The sequence below is a fragment of the Hemitrygon akajei genome, chromosome 9 (assembly GCF_048418815.1).
Source record: "Hemitrygon akajei chromosome 9, sHemAka1.3, whole genome shotgun sequence".
Classification (NCBI taxonomy): Eukaryota; Metazoa; Chordata; class Chondrichthyes; order Myliobatiformes; family Dasyatidae; genus Hemitrygon; species Hemitrygon akajei.
Genome location: NC_133132.1, coordinates 129195244 through 129220529, shown reverse-complemented (window position 1 = coordinate 129220529; position 25286 = coordinate 129195244). Strand labels below are relative to the sequence as shown.

At 40.0% G+C, this 25286-nt stretch overlaps 1 protein-coding gene across 2 annotated transcripts in view; it reads left to right on the top strand.

The window, feature by feature from the left end:
• Positions 1 to 25286, top strand: part of mfsd2b (MFSD2 lysolipid transporter B, sphingolipid) — a 100951-nt gene that overhangs the window by 65921 nt on the left and 9744 nt on the right. For both annotated transcript variants that reach the window (XR_012100302.1, XM_073056960.1), the window contains exons 7-11: positions 5429 to 5519; positions 15932 to 16053; positions 17823 to 17906; positions 19753 to 19836; positions 22750 to 22862. Coding sequence is in view for 1 of the 2 variants with exons in the window: in XM_073056960.1 (XP_072913061.1) it covers positions 5429 to 5519; positions 15932 to 16053; positions 17823 to 17906; positions 19753 to 19836; positions 22750 to 22862 (494 nt within the window). In the remaining variant the exon portion in view is untranslated. The remainder of the gene's footprint in view (positions 1 to 5428; positions 5520 to 15931; positions 16054 to 17822; positions 17907 to 19752; positions 19837 to 22749; positions 22863 to 25286) is intronic.

Sequence of the window (25286 nt, the reverse complement as noted above, 5' to 3'; positions counted from 1 at the left end):
GCGTTTGTAATTTATGCCACTACCTTACTGGAAACCGAGGGGGTGGAAGCTTTCCATAAGCAGAGTCACTCTTTAGCACTAATTTAGTGCCTGTACCGATCTTATGAGGACCCAAGAGACTGCAGATGCGGGAAATCTGGAGCAACACACAAAAGAGGTGGAGAAACTCTGTAGGTCAGGCAGCATTTGTGAAGGAAAATGACAGTTAATGTTTCAACTTGGGACCCTTCAGCAGAATTTCCCCAGTCACAGCCTGTAATGTTATGAATAAGAATCAGCTTTAATATCACCGGCATATGCCATGAAATTTGTCTTTGCAGCAGCAGAACAATGCAATACATAATAAAGGAAAACAGACTAAGTATATATATTAAATGGTTAAATTAAATAAGTAGTGCAAAAATAAAAATGTAGTGAGGTAGCGGTCATGGGTTCAATGTTTATTCAGAAATCAGATGGTAAAGGGGAAGAAGCTGTTCCTGAATTGTTGACTGAGTGCCTTTAGGCTCCTGTACCTCCTACCTGATGAGAAGAGGGCATGTCTTGGTGATGAGGGTCCTTAATGATGGACGGCACCTTTCTGAGGCATCACTCCTTGAAGTTGACCTGGGTACTATGGAAGTCAATGGTCATGATCGCGCTGACTATGTTTACAACTCTCTCCAGCTTATTTTGATCCTGTGCAGTAATCCTCACCCCCCCCCCCCCGCCCCCACTATATCAGATGGTGAAGCAGCCAGTTAGAATGCACTCTATGGTACATCTGTAGAAATTTGTGAGTGTCTTTGGTGACATACCAAATCTCCTAAAGCTCTTAATGAAATATAGCTGGTTGCGCCTTCTTTGCAGTTGCATTGATATGTTGGGCCTAGAATAGATCCTCAGAGATGTTGACACCCAGGAACTTGGAAGTGCTCTATCTTTCCTCTTCTGAAGACTGCTGTGTGTTTCCTCATCTTACCTTTTCTGAAATCCACAATCAGTTCTCTGGACTTGAAATGTCGATGTTGAGTTCAAGGTTGTTGCTGCAACACCACTCAACTAGCAGATATATCTTACTCCTGCACGCCCTCTCACCACCATCTGAAATTCTGACAATAGTTATATCGTCAGCAAATTTATGAGCAATGTGCATCCAGTCATCTTGTGTTTCCTGATCCCATGGAAACGCAATCAAGTGTCAGGTGCCTGGCCTGGCCTAGTATTCAAGGTCATATTATAGGTGGGTCCGTAGTTTGAGGCCTGGTGTTCTGCAGGTCCTGCTGTAGACTGAGACCCAAAGGTCGAATCAGAAGTCTGGAAGTCAAAGTCCGATAGCTAGAGCCCCAGGTATGCTAATCTCTGAGGAATTCTAAGGCATAATGTGCACAGCATTGGGTGTGTTTATTGTATATACAAATGACACATTTTCACCCTTTGTTTTGATATACAACGAATCTTGAATCTTAGCATACTGGTGAAGCCCTGACCCTGACCACAGGCAAAGGCTGCCCAGCGGGGGTTCTGCCCTCTCCACCTATTGCTCCCTAAGGGTGGTGCCCCACACCTGCCCAGGTGTCCGCGACTGGCCCAGGCCTCCGTGTTTTCCGCCTGGGAGGCGGCTCTCTCACACTGACACTCTCTCACTCACACTGACGCTCTCTCTCTCTCACACTGACACTCTCTCTCTCACTGAATCTCTCTCTCACGCTGATTCTCTCTCTCGCACTGACACACTCTCTCACACTGACACTCTCTCTCACACTGAATCTCTCTCTCACGCTGACTCTCTCTCTCGCACTGACACACTCTCTCACACTGACACTCTCTCTCACACTGACACTCTCTCTCATGCTGACTCTCTCGCCTTGACACACTCTCTCACACTGACACTCTCTCACTCACACTGACACTCTCTCTCACGCTGACTCTCTCTCCCTCTCGCACTGACACACTCTCTCTCACACTCAGACTTTGTCTCTTGCACTGACATTCTCCCTCCCTAACTGACAATCTTTCTCTCGCACTGAAACCCTCTCTTGCACTGACATTCTCATTCTCACACTGACACTCTTTCACTCACACTGAATCTCTCTCTCACAAGGACTTTGTCCTTTGTTCAGGACAAAGTCTTATCTGTTGTTGAACATTGTGGGGCTTTGGAGGAGATTGCTGGGTCCTGACGGAAATTTTTGAATCTTTGCTAGTCACTGGTGAGGTGCCAGATGATTTGAGGACAGCAAATTTGAAACCTTTATTCAAGAAGATAAGCAGGTAATTAGAGGCCAGTGGGCCTAATGTCAGTGCTAGGAAAGTTGTTGAAAAACTTCTGAGGAACATGATTAATCTATACTGGGTACTCGGAAAGGCAGTGTTCAACCAGGAACAGTCAACATAACTTTGTTGGTGACAGGTCTTGTTTGCCGAACTTGAGTTTTTTTGAAGAAGCAACAAAATGTATTGATGAAGACAGTGTGGTTGATGTACTAAAGAACTTCAGGAACACCTTTGATAAAGGTCTAAAGGTAGATAAGTCACCTGGACCAGATGGTTTACACCTCAGCGTTCTGAAAGAGGTGGCTGCAGAGATTGTGGAGGTATTAGTAATGATCCTTCAGGAATCACTAGATTCTGGAATGGTTCCAGAAGACTGGAAAATTGTAAATGTCACTCCACTCTTCAAGAAGGGAGAGAGGCAGAAGAAAAGGAAATTATAGGCCTGTTTGTCTGACCTCAGTGGTTAGGAAGATATTGGAGTCAATTGTTAAGGATGTGGTTTCGGGGTACTTGGAGGCACATGATAAAATAGGCCATACTCAGTGTGCCACACATGAGGCTGCTTAACAGCTACAAGCCCATGGTACTACAGAGAAGATACTAGCATGGATAAAATAGTGGCTGATTGACAGGAGGCAAAGAGTGGAAATAAAGGGAGCCTTTTCTGATTGGCTGCCGGAGACTAGTGATATTCCACAGGGGTCTGTATTGGGACCAATTCTTTTTAAGTTATATATTAATGATCAGGATGATGGAATTGATGGCCTTGTTGCAAAGTTTGCAGAAGATAGGTGAAGGGGCAGGTAGCTTTGAGGAAGTAGAGGGTCTACAGAACGAACTCGACAGATTTGGAGAATGAACAAAGAGTGCAGTGTGGGGATGTCAACGGTCATGCACTTTTGTAGAAGAAATGAAAGGAGTGACTATTTTCTAAATAGAAACTAGAAAAAACTGAGGCACAAAGGGACTTGGGAGTCCTTGTGCAGCATTCACGAAAGGTTAATTTCAAAGTTGAGTCTGTGGTGAGGAAGGCAAATGCAATGTTAGCATTCATTTCAAGAGGACTGGAATATAAAAGCAAGGATGTAACTTTGAGACTTTATAAAGCAATGGTGAGGCTTCACTTGGAGTATTGTGAATAGGTTTGGGCTCTTTATTTTAGAAATCATGAGCTAAAACTGGAGAGAATTCAAAGGAGGTTCGCAAAAATGATTCCAGGATTCAATGGCTTGTCATATGAAGCGCTTTTGATGACCCTGGGGCTATATTCACTAGAATTCAGAAGAATGAGGAATGAACTCCTTGAAACCTATCAAATGGTGAAAAGCCTTGACAGAGTGGATGTGGAGAAGATATTTCCTATGGTGGGAGAGTCTAAGACCAAAGTACACAGCCTCAGAATAGAGAAGCATCCTTTTAGAATGGAGATGAAATGGAATTTCTTTAGCCAGAGGGTGGTGAATCTGGGGAATTCTCTGCCACAGGCAGCTATGGAGGCCAGGTCTTTATGTACAATATAATTAAGGCAGAGGTTGATAGATTATTGATCGGTCAGGCAGGAAGGGGTGTTTGGAGAAGGCAGGAGACTGAGGCTGAGAGGGAAAATGGATCTACGATGATGAACTGGCAGAGCAAACTCGATGGGCCGAATGGCCTAAATCTGCTCCAATGTCTTATGGTCTTGTATCAAAATGGGTAGAAATCATGGGATTCAAGAAACGGTGGAAAACTGGGTCCAAAGTTGGTAATAGGAGAAGGGGGTGGTGGTGAAGGATTGCTTTTGTGATTGCAGCCAGTGTTCAGTGGTCTATCAATGGGATAGTTACTGGGACCTCTGTAGTTTGTCTCATGCATTAATATTTTGGATATGTGGGAGTAATAGCTAGTAAGTGTGTAGATGACATTCACATTGGTGGCATTATTGATAGTGAAGAGGAGGGTCTCAGAATAAAATAGATAACCTGGTCAATTGACCAGTGCAATGGCACATAGAATTTAATTGAGATTAAATTCACAATAAGTGCAAGTAATGCATTTTTGTAGGCCTAATTAGGGTAGGATATATACCATAGGATTCTAAGGAGTACTCAGGAACGTAGAGACATTGATATACGAGTACACAGGTAGACGATATACAGGATGCTGGTTTTCATTAGCTGGGGCAAAGGATATCAGGATAAGGCAACATAGCGCAACTTCATTAAACTTTGGTTAAACCTCAGATAGAGTATTGATTGCATTTCTGCTGATCACAACATGTGACTGCACTGGAGATGTGCAAAAGAGATTTACTGGGACATTGACTGGGATGAAGTGTTTCAGTCATGAGGAGAGAATGAATAAGCTGGGTTTGTTTTTCTTAGTATAGAAGAGACTAAGGAGCATCTTGAGAGAGATGTATAAACTTTTAAGAGACATAAGTGTGGTGGATGGTGAAGAACTTTTCACCATAACGGAGACATCTAAATCCAGAGGGCACAGGTTTACGGTGAGGATTGGAGGAGATCTGAGGATTTTGTTTTTCATCCAGAGGGTTATTGCCTTCTGGGATGCATTACTTGAGAAGACATTGGAGGTAAGAACTCTCACAAGATTTAAAAAGTATCTGGACGAGCACTTGAATTCCCAAGACACAGAAGACTATGGGCCAAATGCTGGTAAACACAATTAGTATAGGCGGGGTACATGATGACCAGTGTGCACAAGGTGGAATAAATGGCCTGTTGTGTATAAATAATTGTTGAATAGGTATTTCAGTTCCTTAACTTCTTTTGTTGTGTCATTCATGTCTATTTTTAAAAGACACATCAATGGTGAGAAGATGTCTCCTTTTGTGGGAAAACCTAAAATTAGGGAGCATGGTTTCAGAGCAAGTGATTCATCATTTAATGTAGAGATGAGAAGTTCTTTTGTCAAGGGGTTATGATCCTTTGGTATTGGTCTCCTTAACCCAAAAGAACTCTGGAAGTAGAGAATGAATATATTCAATGTTGAGAAAGACAGTTTTATGAAGGTAATTTTACATGATAACAATTGTGAGAGATGGGTGTCTGATCTGCTGCTCCTCTAAGGATTACACAGGTGAAATAGTCTCCATTTCTTTTGGAATGCTTAAATATCTGTGCACCCTTAATTGAACAGTTTTAACTTTATTGTCTCTGCTCTTTTATAGAAAGATTCGTACATGATTGCTGCTGGTATTGTCGGAGGCATTTACATTTTTTGTTCAATTGTTCTGTTCTTTGGTGTGAAAGAGACAAATGGTAAGTATCTCCATGGAGATGTAAATCTGTTCTTGCACCAAGTTGCTTCTGAAACACACAAGTAATTTGTTGTTTTTTTAACTAAGATTACTATTGTATATGCATTCCCCCATATGTATTTTATTCACAAAATAGTAACTATACAATCCGCGTTATTCCTTTGTCAGCATTGACAGTATTTTCTCTATTATGTTCACTTTATATACAGTATTTAAAGAGTAGTTCAACATGGCATTTCTATTTCTATTTCTAACATGCTTGAGGGACTATTACAAAAGGCCTATTCCAAGCAGCAAGTGTATCTCTGCAAACGAGCTGCTCAGAGAAAAGCTCCTGCATTCCTTCGCAGGTATCTTGGCAAGCACTCAGTCCAGAAGCAGATGGATGAAGGTGTCATCTCCACTGCAGATGCCGCAAGGAGAGGGCATGGCATGAGGGATCTGACACGTAGGGCCCTTTTCATCACCAGCCAAACAAGGTCTTGGTGCTTATTTCAATGTATTGGTGATGGGGAATTCTGATAAATTATGAGAACAGTCTTCCCTGGGAACCATCCAACAGATCCCATTGTGTCCTTTTCCTGTAGACCCTCAAGAATATGCTGTGCAAACTGATGGATTTGCAATCACTAACATCTCCCTGAGGTACAGGTGGTTTGGCACGTTCAGACTGAAGGGAGTTGTTCTACAGAAGCATGCTCTGTTTTGCAGCAGTGGGGCAGGCAGGACCTCAGCACACGGTGGAACTTGGTGTTTGTGCTTGGCGCAGCCACGTGCAAATGCACAGGTCAGGGTGAGGACCATGTGAGACCAGCCATGATCAACAATTATATACATTCTACAGTGCTACAATATAAAAAAAATGGAATGGTCTTGTTTAAAAAGGTAGAGTACAAATAAATTCCAAAATGTAGGGCTTCAGTAATTTGCATGATTTCTTAAATTAGAAATATGAGCTTTGCTGAAGTTGTTTCTTCCCACTGAGATTGAATAATGGAAGTAAACAATGGATACAAACAGAAAATGTTGGAATTACGCAAGTGCAAAGACTAAAGACCTATATCTGAAATCCTGATTTGTTGTTTCAACCTACACAGGCTTATTTATTAGTCATTTCACTTCACATTTGCTGCCACGTTTCTCCTCTTTACTTGACAAGCGAGTGCGTGATTGGAGAAACATTAACTGAGAGGGAATGAGCAGGATACTTTCATGTCTTGCTTCTGCCTCAGGATTCAGAAGAACTCACAAGCGGTGCAAGATTTACTTTTTCATTTCTTGTTTTATCAGGACTTTTGCAGTGTATTATACTGAACTGCCGACCAGGGGTATAAAAACTGTTGTGGAGTGATTATTGGTGTGTTAGAAAGGTTGAGAAACATACAGGCTATATGTGATCAGAGTCATAACAATCAACAATTTGTACTGCAAATTTATAAAATTAGGGATACTCAGAGCTTGAATAATTTATGGGCCATCCAATAAAGTAATATTACTGAAATAATTGGATTATTTTTTGGCTACTAAAGAGACTATTATTTTTATGAGTGAAATAATCTATGAGGTTATTGTAACTGCAGAAAGCTGTTACAAAAAGAACACCCACAGGGATCAATATAAAGGAAGAAAATGAATATTCAGTGGGTTGTGGGAAAAAGCTGAATGAAGTTAACTGGATCAGTATTATCCTAGAATAAGAATTAAATACAGCAAAGAAAAGATACCCCTGTAATTTGAAAAGATTACCTATTAAGGACCATAAGGGCAGGATAGTGAAATGCTCTGCTTGTAGGATGTGGGAAGCCAGGGAGACCTCCAATGCTCTTGACTACAACTGCGAGAAGCGCTTCCAGTTGCAGCTTCTAATAAACCATCTTAAGGAGTTGGTGCTGGAACTGGATGAAGTCCAGATCATTCCGGAGGCTGAAAGAGTGATAGAAAGGACATATAGAGGGGTAGTTACACTCAAGGTGTAGGACACAGGAAACTGGGTGACAGTCAGGAAAGGGAAAGTGGTTAAGGAGCCAGTGCAGATCCCCCTCACCAACAGGTATATCGCCTTGGATACTGTCGGGGAGAGGGGAATTGACCTAACAGAGGAAAGTCACAGTAATCGGGTCTCTGGCACTGAGTCTGCCTCTGTGACTCAGAAGGGAAGAGGGGAGAAAAGGCGTGCTGTGGTGATAGGGGATTCGTTCTTTAGGGGAATGGACAGGAAGTTCTGTGGGCAAGAACGAGATTCCTGGATGGTATGCAGCCTCCTGGGTTCCGGGGTCCGGGATATCTCAGATCGAGTCCTCAGCATTCTTAGGTGGGAGGGTGAACAGCCAAAAGTTGTGGTCCATGTAGGTACCAATGACATGGGCAGGATGAGTGATGAGGTTCTGCACAGGGAGTTCAGGGAGTTAGGTGCTAAATTAAAGGGCAGGACCTCCAGAGGTGTGATCTCAGGATTGCTACCCATACCATTTGCTAGTGAGGCCAGAAGCAGGAAGATTATACAGTTTAATATGTGGTTAAGGAGTTGTTGTAGAGGGAGGGTATAAGATACTGAGATAATTGGGCTTTCTTCCAGGGAAGATGGGACCTGTACCGAAGGGGCATTTGCAGCTTAACTGGAGAAGGTTTGTTAATGCTGCACGTTAGGGTTGAAACTAGAGTTGCAGGGGGATGGGAACCAGAGTGCCAGAAGAGTTAGTGGAGAGGTTGTGGAGGCAGATGTTGGTAAGACCTCAGATAAAGCTGGGAAGCAAAAGGTTGAGCACGGTGCGACTAGTGTCCTGAGCTGCGTATATTTAAATGCAAGAAGTATTGTAGGAAAGGCGGATAATACTGCTGAAGAAGAGATAACTGGTGTAAAAGCAGAGGTATTGTGCAGTGAGGACAGGCTGTTGATAAGGGAAAATTGTAGTCAGCAAGATAAGGTGCTATGTAAAAGGTGGACAAAATTGAAAAGTGTGAATATAGGACTGAAGGAGACATATCTGAATATGCACAGCATACAGAATAAGTTAGATGAACTTGCAGCAGAGTTGCAGATTGGCAGGTATGATGTTGTAGGCATCACTGAATCAGGGCTGTAAGATTATAGCTGGGAGCTTAATGTCCAGGGATACTCATTGTATTGAAAGGATAGTCAGGAAGGCAGAGGAAGTGACGATGCCCTATTGGTAAAAAAATGAAATCAAATCGTTGGAAAGAGGTGACATAAGGTTGGAAGCTGTTGAATCATTGTGGATAGAGCTAAGGAACTGCAAGGGTAAAAGGACGCTGATGGGAGTTGTATACAAACCCCCAAACAGTATTAAGGATGTGGCCTACAAATAACAACGGGAGGTAGAAAATGCGTGCCAAAAGGGCAATAGTCATGGGGGATTTAATATGTAGGCAGATAGGGAAAAATCAGGTTGGTGCTGAATTTCAGGTGACGTAATTTCTAGAGTGCCTACGAGATGGCTTTTTTGAGCAGCTCATGGTTTAGCCCACTAGTGGATCAGCTGTTCTGGATTGAGTGTTGTGCAATGAACCGGACTTGATTAGAGAGTTTAAGATAAAAGAACCCTTAGGGGTAAGTGCTCATAATATGATCGAATTCAACCTGAAACTTGAGTAAGAGAAGCTAAAGTCAGATGTATCAGTATTACAGTGGAGTTAAGGGCTTTACAGAAGCATGAGAGAGGAGTTGGCCAGAATTGATTAGAAAGCAATACTTGCAGGGATGACAGCAGATCAGCAATGGCTGGAATTTCTGGAAGCAATTCAGAAGCTACAGGATGTATACATCCCAAAGAGGAAGAAGTATTCTAAAGGAAAGAAGACACAACTGTGACTAACAAAATCAAAGCCAACATAAAAGCCAAAGAGGGCATATAAAAACATAGAAACATAGAAAATAGGTGCAGGAGTAGGCCATTTGGCCCTTCGAGCCTGCACCACCATTCAGTATGATCATGGCTGATCATCCAACTCAGAACCCTGTACCTGCTTTCTCTCCATACCCCCTGATCCCTTTAGCCACAAGGGCCATATCTAACTCCCTCTTAAATATAGCCAATGAACGGGCCTCAACTGTTTCCTGTGGCAGAGAATTCCACAGATTCACCACTCTCTGTGTGAAGAAGTTTTTCCTCGGTCCTAAAAGGCTTCCCCTTTTCCTTAAACTGTGACCCCTCGTTCTGGACAGAGCAAAAATATAACAGAGCAAAAATAAATGGAAATATATAGGATTGGGAAGCTTTTAAAAACAAACAGTAAGCCACTAAAAAAAGTCATTATGAAGATAAAGATGGAATTTGAAAGTAAACTAATCAATAATATTAAAGATAATACCAACAGTTTCTTCAGATACATAAAGTGTTTCATCTTTATCTTCTTAATGTCTTTGTTGGTTGCCTACTGTTGTTTTTTTAAAAGCTTCCCAATCCTCTAACTTTCCACTAATTTTTGCTGTGTTATATGCCCTCTCTTTGGCTTTTATTTTGGCTTTGACTTGTCTTGTTAACCATGGTTGTGTCTTCTTTCCTTTAAAATACTCTTCCTCTTTGGGATGAGTATATCCCAGAGGAATGATGAATAAATTGTTTACCTCCCACTTTCGAATTATGGTTTCTGACTCAGAAGATGATAGGTTCAAACCTCACGACTATAGTGTTTAATTGTGGCTGATAACCAAAATGTAGGCAATCAGTAAATCCTTATATAAGACGTTAAGCTAATTCCTATGTATCCAGGTGTCCCAACTCACTATTTGAAGATTGACTTGTTTTATTGTTGTGCTTCTTTCCAGCAAATCCACAGGACCAGCTAAATTAGTTGTCCATTCCACTGTTTTTTCATGCAATCCTGCTCGCTTTATTCATGCAGTGTGTTCCACAAAACAGTAGTGCCCATGCACTATGCACTGTGAGATACCAAAGATGCTATGTCAATGCAGGTTCCTTCTTTAAAAGATGTACTGAAGGATATTGGAAATACTTATGGCTTGATAATAGAACTGGGACAGGTTACTGGGGGCATGATTCTCAAGCCCTAGGGCAGCCAACTCCGGTCACCAAAGTCAAATAATTCTTTTAAATTAGTTGGCTCATGAGATGCAAACATAGTTGGCAGTGGCAGCATTCATTACCATTACTAATTGTCCTGACTAGGAGTCAATCTCATTGGCGCCTCTGGGTTCACAGTTCAGTTAAGACCGAATAAGAATGTCCTTGAAAGGCATTAGTGAACCAGACAGGTTTTTAACTGGAAAAAGCTGGTAAACTCAGCAACTTTTACTGGTTAAGTTTTAATCTCAGTTTTGCCAGTTTGCACCAGTGTTTCCAGATTTAGATAAATAGGACTCGTCCCCACAAAAATTCATTAAGTAAATGGCCTGATATGGATTTCTCAATAGCCTAACCTGGCAATGACGCAGCAGTTCCAAACAATGTGCTGACCAAGACAAGTGTATGCAAGATTATGTAAATGTAGGATTTAACACAACAAACCCTTAAATTAAGTGCATTTTGAGTTTTTGGCTGTGGGTAGTGGGATCAATACTATAGTCCTGGCTGTTCCAAATCTATTTTAATAATTTCAAGTTCAAGTTTCTAGTTTAATTATCATTCAACCATACATGAATATAGACAAACAAAACACCATTCCTCTGAGGCCAAGGTGAAAAATGCATTACCAACAGTACACAGTAAACTGCACATAGCACAAATAGCTCCTATTGTTATGATTTCAGAAAAACGTAGTCACAAAGAGAGAAAAAATATCGAGCCCCGGTCCCTGATTTGTCCTGATCCAGCTTGTTCTTCCACTGAGTGACACCAGAGGGCAGCACCGAGCAAATACTGGAGACCAGCACTGAGCAAACACTGGAGGGCAGCATTGAGTGAGCAGCCAGTGAGCTCCCAGTGTAATAAATCCAAGTTTGTTGAAGATACTAAGCTGGGTGGTAGTGTATGTTGTGATGAGCTCACAAGTTTCAAAGAGATATAAGCAGGCTAATATGGACAGTATACTGTTAATAGCAAGATCATTAAGTGCTGATATACAGAGGAATCTTGGGGTCCAAGTCCATAGCTCTCTGAGAGTGGCTATATAGGTTGATGGGGTGGTAAAGATGGTGCAACTTCAACAGAGATAAGTGGGGCAAGTTTCTAACACAGAGGTGGGTGCCTAGAATCGCTGTCAGAATTGGGGTGTAGGCAAAAATGATAGATGTGTTCCAGAGGCTCTTAAATAGGCATGTAAATATACAGAGAACAGAGGAAAATAGGCATTGTGTAGGCAGAAGAGTTTAGTATAGTTAGGCATTTAATTACTAGTTTAATTAGTTCAGTACAACACCATGAGCTGAAGGGCCATTTCCTGTTCTATGTTCTATTATGTGCAGATCTATTCTCTGTGTATATGAATGGATACCATTGGGTTAGAGAGACAGCAGTTTTAGCTTAATTCCTGAGATGGAGGGAGGGGTGGAAGTGTAGAAGGGTTTATCGCTGGGGAGGGATTAAGTAGAGTGGACATATATTCCTTTGAATTTAAAATAATAACAGCTAATTTTGCACACACAACACAAACACAGACATGTATTTCCTATAGGGCTTGACCAGACAGGCATAGGAATGACGGGTGTCCAGACTGACAGGCACAGAATAAGTGTTATGTTATTCAGGTCTGAGATGAGATAACATTCCTTCACCGATATGGGTACTGATTCCGTGGAATTCATTACCCATGAGGGATGTGGTGGTATGCATATTTAAGACAGAGATAAATAGATTTTTGGATTTTAAGGGAATCAAGAGAAATGGGATGATATAGGAAGATAGTTTTGTTGAGCTGAATGATCAGCCATCATGTTGTTGAATGGCAGAGTAGAATTAGGGGCCGCAAAAGGTCCACTGCTGCTCTTTTGTTTCGACTTGTGGAGAGGAAATATCAGATAGGGTGTGTAATAAACTGCTGAAACATCAATGTCCCTTTTTTACTTCCACCAAAGCTGAATTTCATCTCCACTTTGAACAGGAGTTCCGGAAAAAAAATTAATGGACTCTTAATTAATATTTGGTCAAAAAATTATGACACTTAATGAACAATTAATCCATCACAACTATAATGCTCAGAATAAGCTTAGAATGTCCCAATCTTAATGTCTGATAGACCGGTATTATCACTCAGACAATGTTTGATTATTTAAAACCACATTTCTTCTAGATCATTTTTGTAGAACTTACCTCCTCTTGGAATTGATGTAACTCTGGCTCTTTCTTATTATCTTAATGGGAAAAAAATCTCTGAATTTTTAATGCATTTATTGACATTAAATACCGAACTTCATTGTCCATCCATTATTCCCCTGAGGAAGCATTGAAGAATCAATTACATCAGTGCTGGGCTGTCTTGATGAGAATAGCAAATTTCCTTCCTGAAGTGTACTGGCGAACCTTTTCAGGTGTGTTTTTAACACCAGTTCTCCAGTTTCATTACTACCATGACTGATTAGTTTCTTTTTCATTCCCCAGCTACCATTCTGAGAGTTTTTAATAATTAGGTCTTTTTCAGGCCGAAACAAGATTCTTGGCCCTCAGTACTTACATTTTATAATATCAGTGATCTGGTGGAGGAGGTAGAGCAGAGCATAGGGTATCCAAGTTGGCTGATGACACAAAAATAAGTGGGAGGGCATGTTGCAATGAGGGTATTAGAGTTGCTACAGGATAGAGCTAGGTTGCATGAGCGGGGAGAACCTTGGCAAATGGAGTTTAATGTGGGAACGTGTGATGTTATGTATTTCAACAAAAAGGGAGAAAGAGAGCAGATGAGTGAAATACAGAGGGATGGATCACAGAAACCTTAGCAGGCAGCTACAGCAAGTAGTCACAGGTGTGTAATTTGATGGCCTTTATTGCGAGGGGGTTACAGTTTAGCAATAGGCAAGTATTGTGGCATTTGTATAGGACCCTGCTGAAGCCACACCTGGAATTCCACGCAGTTTGTTCTCTTAGCCAAGAAAGGATAGATTGGTAATTCAAAGGAGATTAAATAGGTGCATTCCTAGTTGAGAGAGTTGTCAATGTTCAAATTAAATTTATTATCAAAGTACATATCTGTCACCATATACAACCCTGAGGTTCATTTTTTGCAGGCATACAGAGTAAATCCAAGAAATACAATAGTCAATGGAAGACTGCACCCAACACAAAAGACAAACAACCAATGTGCAAAAGGCAACAAACTGTGCAAAGAGGAAAGAGAAAAATCAAATAAACAATAAATATCGAGAATATGACAAATGAAGAATAAATAAATAAATAAATAAATAAATAAATAAATAAATAAATAAATAAATAGATAAACAAACAAACAAACAAACAGATAAATAAATAAATAAGCAAGCAGTAAACATGAGATGAAGAGTCTTTGAAAGGGAGAACAGTTCGGGTTGTGGGAATCCATTTAGAAAATAGGTTGTGGAAACAGTTCATTGATGGGGCAAATGAAGCTGAGTGAAGTTAACCCTCTGGTTTAACAGCCTGCTGGTTGAGGGGTAATAACTGTTCCTAAACCTGGTAGTGTGGGTCTTGGTGCTCTGATATCTTCTTTCTAATGACAGCAGCGAGAGGAGAGCATGGGCTGGATGGTAGGGTTCCTTGATGTTGGGTGCTGCTTTACTGTGACATCATTCTGTGTCAGACCAGAAGACATGGGAGCAGAATGTGGCCATTCAGCCCATTGAGTCTGCTCTGAAGCTGCCAAATGCTCCTCATGTGTTAATTCCTTCATTCCTGCAATCATCCTTGTGAACCTCCTCTGGACTCTTCCCAATGACAACACATCCTTTCTGAGATATCGGGCCCAAACAATGTGCTCAATGGTGGACTGAGTAATATCCAGTACTTTTTGTAGGATTTTCCATTCAAGGGCATTGGTGTTTCCATACCAGGCCATGATGCAACCAGTCTAATCACCATTATCTAAACAAATTAGATTTATACTCTTTGGCATTTAAAAGAATAAGGGGTGGTCTTATTGAAACAGCTGAAGATCTTTATCAGTATGACAGGGTAAATGTTGAGATATTTCAACTCATGGGAGAATCGAAAATCAATAAGCGTAGTAACATTTAAAACAGAAGTGTGTAGGAAATTCTTTTTGCAGAGGGTGGTGCATTTCTGGAATTTTCTACTCGGAATTGTGTGGAAACTAAATTAATGGAGTTATTTAATGAGGAAGCAGATCATTATTTGAATTGATAAATAGTGTTGAAGGTTATAGAGTACTGGCAGAGGAAAGGAGTTGAGGCCTGGATCAAATCAGTCCTGATCATATTGAATGGTGGAGTAGGCTTGGTGAGCTGATAGGCCTATTCCTACTGCTGTCTTCTTTGGATCGCTTTCCCCTAGATTAATGATCCAGTATATTAGTCCCTAATGCAATTATTTAACCAAACTGGTGCTGTATTTTTAAACAAGACAAAGATCAAGAACATGCTTAAAATTTCAGCATGAAAGAACGTTGAAAAAATGAAGAGGGCCATTTTAACCTAACATATCCAGTGGGAAACTGTCAGATCAGACAGAATGGCAATTTCTGTCTGGATGACTCAGGTTTAAATAATCCTGCGGATTTGCATTTATATAGTTTTATTTTCACAATTTTTTAAAGGGTTTTAAAATACATTCCTTGTATGAATTACTTTGAACTCCAAGCAAACCTCACATGTACAGACACATTTAGAGGGCATGAGAATATTTACAATACTTTTAAAAGCGTGTTTGCTTAATTAACTTCAACTGCGTACAACCTCTATGTTCTTGCAATTCATTCCAAAAGCCCTCCAATCTGACATCCAGTCAGCCAGTTCAGTCCAGGTTTTTAAAAAATTAGATTCATTTATATTTATATTATATTTATATTTATATTCCACTCACTGGAATTTAGAAGATTGAGGGGGGATCTTATTGAAACGTATAAAATTCTAAAGGGATTGGACAGGTGAAATGCAGGAAGATTGTTTCCGATGTTGGGGAAGTCCAGAACCAGGGGTCACAGTTTAAGGATAAAGGGGAAGCCTTTTAGGACCGAGATGAGGAAAAACTTCTTCACACAGAGAATGGTGAATCTGTGGAATTCTCTGCCACAGGAAACAGTTGAGGCCGGTTCATTGGCTATATTTAAGAGGAAGTTAGATATGGCCCTTGTGGCTAAAGGGATCAGGGGGTATGGAGAGAAAGCAGGTACAGTGTTCTGAGTTGGATGATCAGCCATGATCATACTGAATGGCGGTGCAGGCTCGAAGGGCCGAATGACCTACTCCTGCACCTATTTTCTATGTTTCTATGTTTTTATTTATTAATATTGCATGACTTGTTTAATAAAATGTGAAGGGCAATTAGTTTGATGTTCCTTTTTCTTGGTTAGACCCCTACACTGTGAAGTCAGGCAAACCAATTCCATTCCTAAAAGGAATGAAACTTGTGATGAGGCATGGTCCCTACGTGAAGCTGACTACATCTTTTCTCTTCATATCTTTGGCCCTTCAGGTAATCCTCCTGAATGTTTAAATCTGGACCATAATATTCCACTGCATTGAAAATGTTAGGAGTACATGAACGTTACAGATGTATTTTTTCCAGTTTGTAATCATTCTAAGCAGCATGCTAATCTTGTATTATTTTGGGTGATTTTTCCATGTTAAAGATTCCATAAAATGTAAATTGTTTTCATCCTGTCATATATTTGCCAAGAAAAAGATTAATATTGCATCATTGCACAAATATTCTATTTGTTTAGGTAAAATTATTTATTAATGTAAAACTTATGGGCATTCTCCTTAGTTTGGATTTGAAGGAGAATCGCATGTTATAATTTGACTATGATAAAACGAGTGAAGTTTATATTGAACCACTGTTCATAAACTGTGACAGTTACAATGTAGAAATAGCTAGTTCTCAGTGATGAATTTGAGAAAGACTGCTGCAATTTCTGAAGTCCACACAGGTACAGGTCCTCCCCAGGTTACAACACAGTTCCAATCCCGATACAACACAGTTCCAATCCCAAGAACTGATGATTACCCAAACAGTTTGCAAGTCATAAACGTGGCCATCTGTTTATGACTTGGTTTATAAAAACATAAACCAACCAAGGGCAGTGGGTGCTTAACTCAACCATGCAGAGTTTTCTGCAAGTTCCAGTGGTATCGCTCCCAACGGCGAAGGTCCTGCAGCCTCATTGTAAAAGGAAAATCCATCTTTCCAAACTCCCAAATGTTTCTTTGTTTATACAGAGTATCCACAAACTGGGTGTTCATGACCTGGGGGAAACCTGAATGCTTGAGCTTGGACATCACAAAGTTGCCACCCTACACTTTCACAGGGCGTGATATTGAAGTTTTCACTCATGCAATCAACATGGAAATCACTGTCAAGCCCCGAACTCAAACTATTACACATTTATGAATGATCAAAGCTTAAGCTTTTACAGATTTAGTCTCATCATTCCTGCCTAACATTCTTGGTTCGCCATTATAAGGAGCAAATCAGACATGAGTAATTTTATATATGCAGCTAAATGCAGAAATTGCCAAGTTGCTACTGGAACAAAAACAGAAATTGCCTGAAAAACTGAGTAGGTCAGAGAACATTTATAGAGGGGAGAAAAAGTACTGTCTGAGTTTCAAGTTCATGATCATTTGTATTTACTGTTTTTGTTGCAGGTTCCAGCATCAGCAATGGTTTTGCATCAAGTTTCTACTATAGTTGCTCTGGACTTCCAGAACTTACACTAAAACCAAATTTTGAATAACTTGCAATACGTAAATTTCTTATTTATGTAATAGGCATTTAATAGTCATTCCTGAAAGTTGTCATGACAGATCGTAAACATCCAGATAATTCATAGTTATTATATGGAAAGCTTCATTCACAATCCAAATTATAGGATAAAATCTTATTCCTTTAGGTAAGTATTGCTAGTTTAAGAAAGCATAAAATGTCTTTCCCTCTTTATTTTGCTTTCTGTACAATGATTTGCACTTAATCTTCCTATTTCCGAATGCACGAGTCATAAACCATTCTCCAACTGGATTAGTTAAAGTCACTAAAGGAATTTGGAATTTTAAAGTCACTGAAGTCCCAGATCCTAGAGAATGCTATAATATATTTATTTCTAAACGTAAACCAACAGGAAAGTTGTGGGCTAGTCTACACATAATGCTCACGTGATGCTTCGTTATTCAGCCCTGGTATTAAAATTCAGCTAATTTTTCATCAATTTATGATTTATAATGAATTTACCTTCTCATTCACAGCTCGTAGAGGGGAATTTTGCTCTCTTTTGCACCTATGCTGTAGATCTTCGACATCATTTTCAAAATATCGTCCTTACAATTCTGGTATGTTTAATTTTAGCTTTTGTCTTGGCGTATACACTTACACTCAGAGTTTATGTGAAGATGGTTCTGCTTCATGAAGCAAAGACAAAAGAAAATATTAATTCAAATCCAAAAGTATTTTAGAAACTAAATGCTGGTGTTTAACGGGTTCTAAAGCTAGAACTAAAAATCCTGTTTACTCATCTCTTCATAATCCTGCTGCAAATGATTGTTGTTCTTAACACAAGCAGACACCGATGTCAGTGCTGCTTATATCAAAACATTCTATATAACACAATGGATGTTTATATGATATAGGAAATAATCTTAAAGCTATGCACACAATATGATTAAACTGGAAACTACTTTTAAACCTCAGTGAGTTGGAGACAATGCATCCACTAGCCTATGAAATAGGTGATGAAATTCTAACTTGCAACATGTTTAAAAACAAGAATGCTTCCTGATAAAGTTATACAGGTCGTGTTTGCGTGAGTTAGAGGTAAAGGGATCCTGTAGTAGAGAGAAAGTATTGATCATCCTGAAGTTTGACAGGACTGGAAGAAGGATCCTCGGTTTTGACAGGACTGTTTGTCAGTACTATAGTGAAGGCATGGAGATAAAAAGAATTGCAGCAGTAATTTTGGAGTTTGGAAGGAATGCAAAGGGATTCGGGAGTTTGAGGGATCATCACAAGTGTGCTGGTGGCTGATGGCACTTTAATGAGCATTGCAGAGTATAATAGGATTCCAGAGAGGATCCTGCCCTGTGTTTGGCATTAAATAAGGATTCGAGCTTTTCAGGGAGCTGCAGTGAGGATCTCGGAACTCGATGGGACTGTAATGCTGAGCCTGAATTTTCGGTGAACTGCTGATAGAATTTTGGTGTTGAAAAGTACAAAAAGGCTCTTGAATTTTCAGAGGAATATCATGATGACCTAGAGTTTGTTAGGCTGGTAGAAAGGATTCTAAAGCTTCACAGGAATTTAGATAGAATCCTGGATTTGTTAAGACTCTGGCAAAGATCCTGGTGATTGAGAGAATTGAGAGGCTTGGCAGGACTATTGTGAGAGTCCTAGGATTAACAAGAATGTAGAAGATCTTGAATATTCCAAAGACAGGAGCATGGATCATTCAGTTTGCCTGCAAAATCTTAAGAGGATCCAAAGAATGATTGGATAATCCTGGATTATCAGAAAACTGTAGTGAGGATTATAATGTTTGCCGAGCGTCAATCACCAAGCTGTTGAACCAGTCTGAACTGTTCTCGCAACTGAAGGACTCCCTTTCAAGGACTCGTCTCATGTTCTCTATATTTATTTCTTTTCTTTAATATTTGCACAGTTCATTCTTTTGCACTTTGGTTGTTTGCCCATCCTGTTGTGTGCAGTTCTTCATTGATTCTGTTGTGTTTCTTGGATTACTGTATGTGCCCACAAGAAAATGAATTGTAGGGTTGTATATGGTGACATATATGCACTTTGATAATAAATTTCCTTTGAACTTTGAAGACTACAATTAGGATCCAGGAGTCAGCCAGTGCTGCAGTGGTAATCCTTGAGCTTCATGGAGTTTTAGAGAGAATCCTGAATTTTTACAGAAATTGGATAGGACACTGAAATTCAACAAGACTGTAGTGAGGATCCTAGAGTTTGATGAGAATTACTTTAATCCCCAATATTTAAAATAAGTTGAATGTTTACATCTGCATTAGGGAAAATGCAGAAAATTCCTGATTGGGTGGTGAATTGCCAGCTTAACTTAGTTTCTGGAAACAATGTTTTTGTTTCAATAGTGCTTTACTCATTGTTATCAATTGTACACCATCATTACTGCCCATGTAGGCTGATTGAATTATCAATTTACAGGTATCTACTGCTGTAGCCATCCCATTCTGGCAGTGGTTCCTACAGAGATTTGGGAAGAAAACTGCAGTTTACTGTGGCATTACTGTATGTATTGAAATACTTTTATTTTTAGTTTTTGTTTTATAGATCTCTTTTATTTTGCTGCCATGACTCCTTACAAAAGGCAGTTATATATCCGGGGGATTAAGTTTGTCATTTTTCCATTCTGCAATGTCAGATTAGAAAGAGAAAAGTTGTTACATTTGACTGAGAAGTGCTGCATCTACATTGGTTCCATTGTACGAAAAGGAAGTTCAGTAGTTATGTCATCCTTTTGCAAGTGAAGAGGAAGGGACAGGCATATCATTCTTTCCCTGTGGTATGCTCCTGTCCTGCCATGAAAGTTATAGATGTTGGGCTGCTTGACCGACTGCCATGTCATTTAGAAGAGAGTCTAGCAATGTTTCCTCTAACTTGTAAATACTAGTGTGCGCAAAAATCTTGCGCTGTGGTATGTTTTGCCCAATGACAACAACATCTGCGCACTGAACTTTTAAGTGGAGGTAAACTTGAAGCTCTTCTAAGGATAAAAAGCTACGGTCCAGCGTGTTGCTCATTGGTTAAAAGAAATAAAATTAACTGCAGATAAGAACTTTGATCTCCTCAGAGTTTGATTGTTTTCTCTTTCGTTCATCTGCACTCTCTCAAAACATATGCAGCAGGCCTGTAGCGGGGAATGAAGGATTTTTTCACAGGAGCTTTTGCACACCGTCCATATGTGATTTACTTGCTAAATGACGCTTTCAAAAGTTAAGTTTCCAAACATTACAAACAAGAGAAAAGCTGCAGATGCTGGAAATCTGAGCAACACACATAAAATGCTGGAGGAACTCAGCAGGCCAGGCAGCATCTATGGAAAAGAGTACAGTCGACGTTACGGGCCAAAACTGTTCGGCAGGACCCTTCCAAATATTACTCCACTTCTTCCCAGTTGCAAATTCTCCAGCAACTTTAGCATCATGACGATACTCACAGTAACGCCAGCTTCTGTATTGTACATAAATATTTCTCGTAGCTGCATGTTCCTGACCTCATGAGCTTTCGGTGTAGTAGTTTCTACTGTTTCATTAAGCCGTTCTGCTTTAAATGAACTAGCAGTTCTTTTGCACTTCACACCCTTTGCTTCTTTGGAATTCAACATAGTGAATTGATCATTTATTTGATAAAAACAGTACAAATAATCCAGTTCTAAAATCTGCAAACAAGTCATCACAAACTTCACATTGTCAACACCGTCTGTATCAGAAACCAGAAAAGGAAATGTGATTGTGATATATAATTAACATGCCAAGTTTAAAGTTTGTGTGCAGTTTAAATTCCTTTGAGCACTCAGTTCTGATCACCTCACCACAGGAAGGACGTGGATACTATAGAAAGAATACAGAGGAGATTTACAAGGATGTTGTCCGGATTGGAGGGGGTACCTTATGAGAATAGGTTGAGTGAACATGGCCTTTTCTCCTTGGAGCAATGGAGGATGAGAGGTGACCTGATAAAGGTTTATAAGATGATGAGGGGCATTAATTTCTGAGCACATTATTTGAAGTTCTGTGAACTATTTTATCTCTAACTGGTGAGTCTCTAAAATCTCCAAACTTTCAGGACTTACTGGGTGTGTGAAGCCCAACTAACACCTTGTTTTTGGTCACAGGAAAATAACTTGTATCTTTCAAACATGATGTTTTTACTTGGGACAAAATACTCTTCAGATGTTTTCATCGGAGTGTCCAATGTAAAGTCTGTGCCATCAATTTGAAAGCTGTTGTAGATGTCCAAAGCATTTTCTCCAATTACTTGGAGAAAGATATTTTCAAGTTTTCATCCATGCTTCATGGCTAAGTATATACTGAATAGCTGTTTGAAGAGTTTCCAGATGCGTTAGATTTCTGGTAAACTGCATAGGTGCAGGAAGATTTGGGTTATCCATTATGGGGATTTTCGGTGTTCTCACCTTAATCTCTTGATGAACTTCTGGACACAATGTGCTCTGTTGCATCACTGGTCGCTGACCTCACTTGCTTCAGTGCAGTATTTTTTTTCTGACTGAACTAGCATCTCTCTCTTAGATGCTGGTGGAATTCATTTACACTCCATTTTCAGACCTCTCACCAACTTCTGCCACTGAGTTATGTTTGTTCTTAATAAAGACAAACAATGTGGGTAAAGATGCTAACACATATTTATTTGAGACACTCCAGGAATGGCTTCTCCTTGGCCTGAACGCAACCCAGCCAGCTCACCAACATCACTTCCTGTTGCAGGTGAACCACCCACATTGCACAGTGGGAACTAAAATTCTTTATGATTATATATACACATAATAACACGAGAAGGAAGGGGGAAGGTGTCAGAATGAAAAACTGGGAGGTGATAGCTAAGTGGGTAGGTACATTTCCCTGCACTCACACAACCCTCCAGCAGAGGTCAGCAGCAGCAATATCCCTGCCAGATGCATTTTCCATCTTGGCTCATCCATTATATTCAGCTCAACCCCAATGAGGTTTGAATAATTCAGCAGAAACAAGAACTAAATCTGGCTTTGTTATAATCTAATTGTTGAAGGTTTGGTTAAACCTTTAAGGGCTGAGACAAATGTGGGTGACTTTAACTACAGGGCTGGAATTTAGACCTGCTGGATTTCTGTTCTGAGTAAGATCTGGCTCAAAGTCTCACTGGGAAGGGCAATAAATGTGTGTCACTGAAGGGACATGGATGCAGAAAATTCAAATGTTCAGTACTAGAGAAATTCTCTATTCATTTAAGTAACACTGAATAATGATGCCCTATGCAACCTTTCTATTTGCCTACCTTCATGTGCTAAGCAAAGAAAATCAATGATGGATAGAAAATAGTTCAGCACTTTGCAGTAAATGTCACAGGGGAACATCAATGTAAGCCTATTGCCCTGAGATAACATAGCAGACTTGCTCATTTTGTTGTATTCTCTCCTGTTTACAGTGGATTATTCCATTTTTAATCATGATGGTTTCCATTACAAACAATCTGATTGTTTCCTATATGGTAGCAGTCTCCTCAGGTCTGAGTGTGGCTTCGTATTTCCTTTTGCTTTGGTAAGTACCTGGGATTTATTTACCTGACTTGGGACTTGTGCATCCAGTGGTCAACCTGATAACCGTTCCTCACATGTAAACACGCTCATTGACCTAATACACTTTTTCTTACCCATAATTTCACACTGCAAAACTTGCTTTTCCACAAAATAGTCTCTCTTAACCTTATTTTTACAATCTGACTTAAAATCAGAATATCCAATAGAGAATAATCAATCCGTTTTCTAACTTGTATCTGAAAAGTTTCTTTTCATGAGTTTGCAATAGAAGTTCTAATTAATCATATCACATATTCCCAAATTTACGTTGGAGACAGAGGTGAAGTCCAAGCTGGCTCTGCCTCAGACTTTGCGTTTCATCATTTTTCCAGGATTCAATGACAGAACTCACTCTTTACCACATCAAACTGCTATGTTTGAGGAAGTTTACAGGATATGGCTAAATTAAATCATTTAAAACCTTTGTAGGGCTTGATGGTAATCAATGAATGATGCAAATGCCTTTGGTGACCACAAAAATAACTAGGTAACTTGTTTCATAAAAATGACTCATAGTTTCACAAGCGATCTTCAACTTCCTCTCTCAAAACTCTGTTAAGCTACCTTTTCTGTTACAAGGGGAACATTCCCAGTTTCCACTCTGTCATGTGACCTTCACTCCTCATCTCCCCAGTATCCTTCCTAAGGCCTTAGTGAAGTTTAGTACTCAGAATTATGCACATTAATCTAACAGATCTAATCAGTAAATTGTAAAGGTTTATCATTAGTTACGGTACTTGTTTTCGTTCCAAAGGACCCTTTTTGTAAAGCTTGGTATTCCTTACACTTTCTTAAGCCTTATCAACTTGCCCTGTCATCTTTGTGAATCAGTGAATATCAGGGCCCTCTGCTTTTCCTGCTGTCCCCCCTCCAGCCTCAAAAGCAAAGTTCAAAGTAGATTGTTGAATCAGTTCAGAGTGGAGGTGATTAAAGTCATCCATGCCGGTTGAGGAGTCTGATGGGTTTTAGGGCAATACATGTTCCTGATCCTGGTGGTGTGTGATGCACCATCAATAACTCTCCGAGACGTGAGGCGAGATATTGGCTTTTATTGGCTGGAAGAAAGAACAAGCAGTAATTGACCACCATACTACATCCTGGAGACTGAGGGCAGGGCTCAGGCCTCAATCGCCTTTATACCGGGGTCAGTGGGAGGAGCCACAGGAGCAGTCAGCAGGGGGTCATGTCCAGACAGGTATATGTAGTTCACCACAGTGTGGAACTTAAGGCTTCTGTACCTCCTGCCCAAAGGTAATAGTAAGAAGAGGGCCTGTCCTGGATGGTGAGGGTTTTAGATGATGATGTTGTTTTCTTGTGGCAACAATCCTTGTAAATGTATTCAATGGTGGGGACCAATGGACCAATTTTATCTGTATATACAAAGTACCTGGGATACTTTTGTACTTCTCTTCTAATATTTGTGTATCTGTGCACTTGTGATGCTACGTTGACACTATACTTTCCTTTGGGATCAATAAAGTATTTATCTATCTATCTATAATATTGTCCCAGGTAAGATAATCCATTAATCTATGAGAAAACTGTGTAACAGAAACCTTTCATATTTCTTATATTACCTTGTGACACAAAAGGCAAACATTTGGCTTCTCACGTTTTCAGGAATCAAGACTATAGGAAACTATTAATTCAAATCCAAACTGGTTTAGGATCTAGATGTGGCTATTTGATGGCGCTGAACCTGGAACTGAAAATCCTGCTTATTTGTTTCTTCTATGTTGCTGCAAATACTCATTGTTCTTATGAACAGTGTTACTTATCATGTTAAAACATTCTGCATATCAGTATGAGTGCTGATATGATACAAGAAATAATCTCAGGGCTACCCGTGCATAATGATTCAACAGAGAACCACAGCTGGACCAGAGTATCTTAGAGGCTAAGTTACAGAATTGGTACACTACCCTCTTAAAAGCCTGTATATAGGTTGGCACTTTACCAATAAGTAAAGTTTTTGATCTTGCAACATTTTAAAAACCAACATATTTCACAAGAGGCAAAGATTGGAAGTTTGACTCATCAAGTCTATCTCAGCTCTTAGAATATTTCCATCAATCCCATACTGCCACCTATTTCCCTGTAACCTATTCGTGTTAGGAGAGTTCCAAGAATTTGGCCGAGCAATGATTGATGAAGTAAAGGCAAACTATTTCTAAGTCAGAATGCTGTATGGCTGGGAGGGCACCTTCAAGGTAATTGAGCCAAACAGCATTGTGGGTATATCCACACCTCAAGGGCTAAAGTGGGATCAAGAAGGCAGCTTACCGTCACCTTTGAGGTGGCTTGGATGGCAAAGCCCACATTTTATGAATAAATAAAAAGAATGGATTAAAAATCATGCAGCATCTAGGGGTGGTGTAGGCCAGCG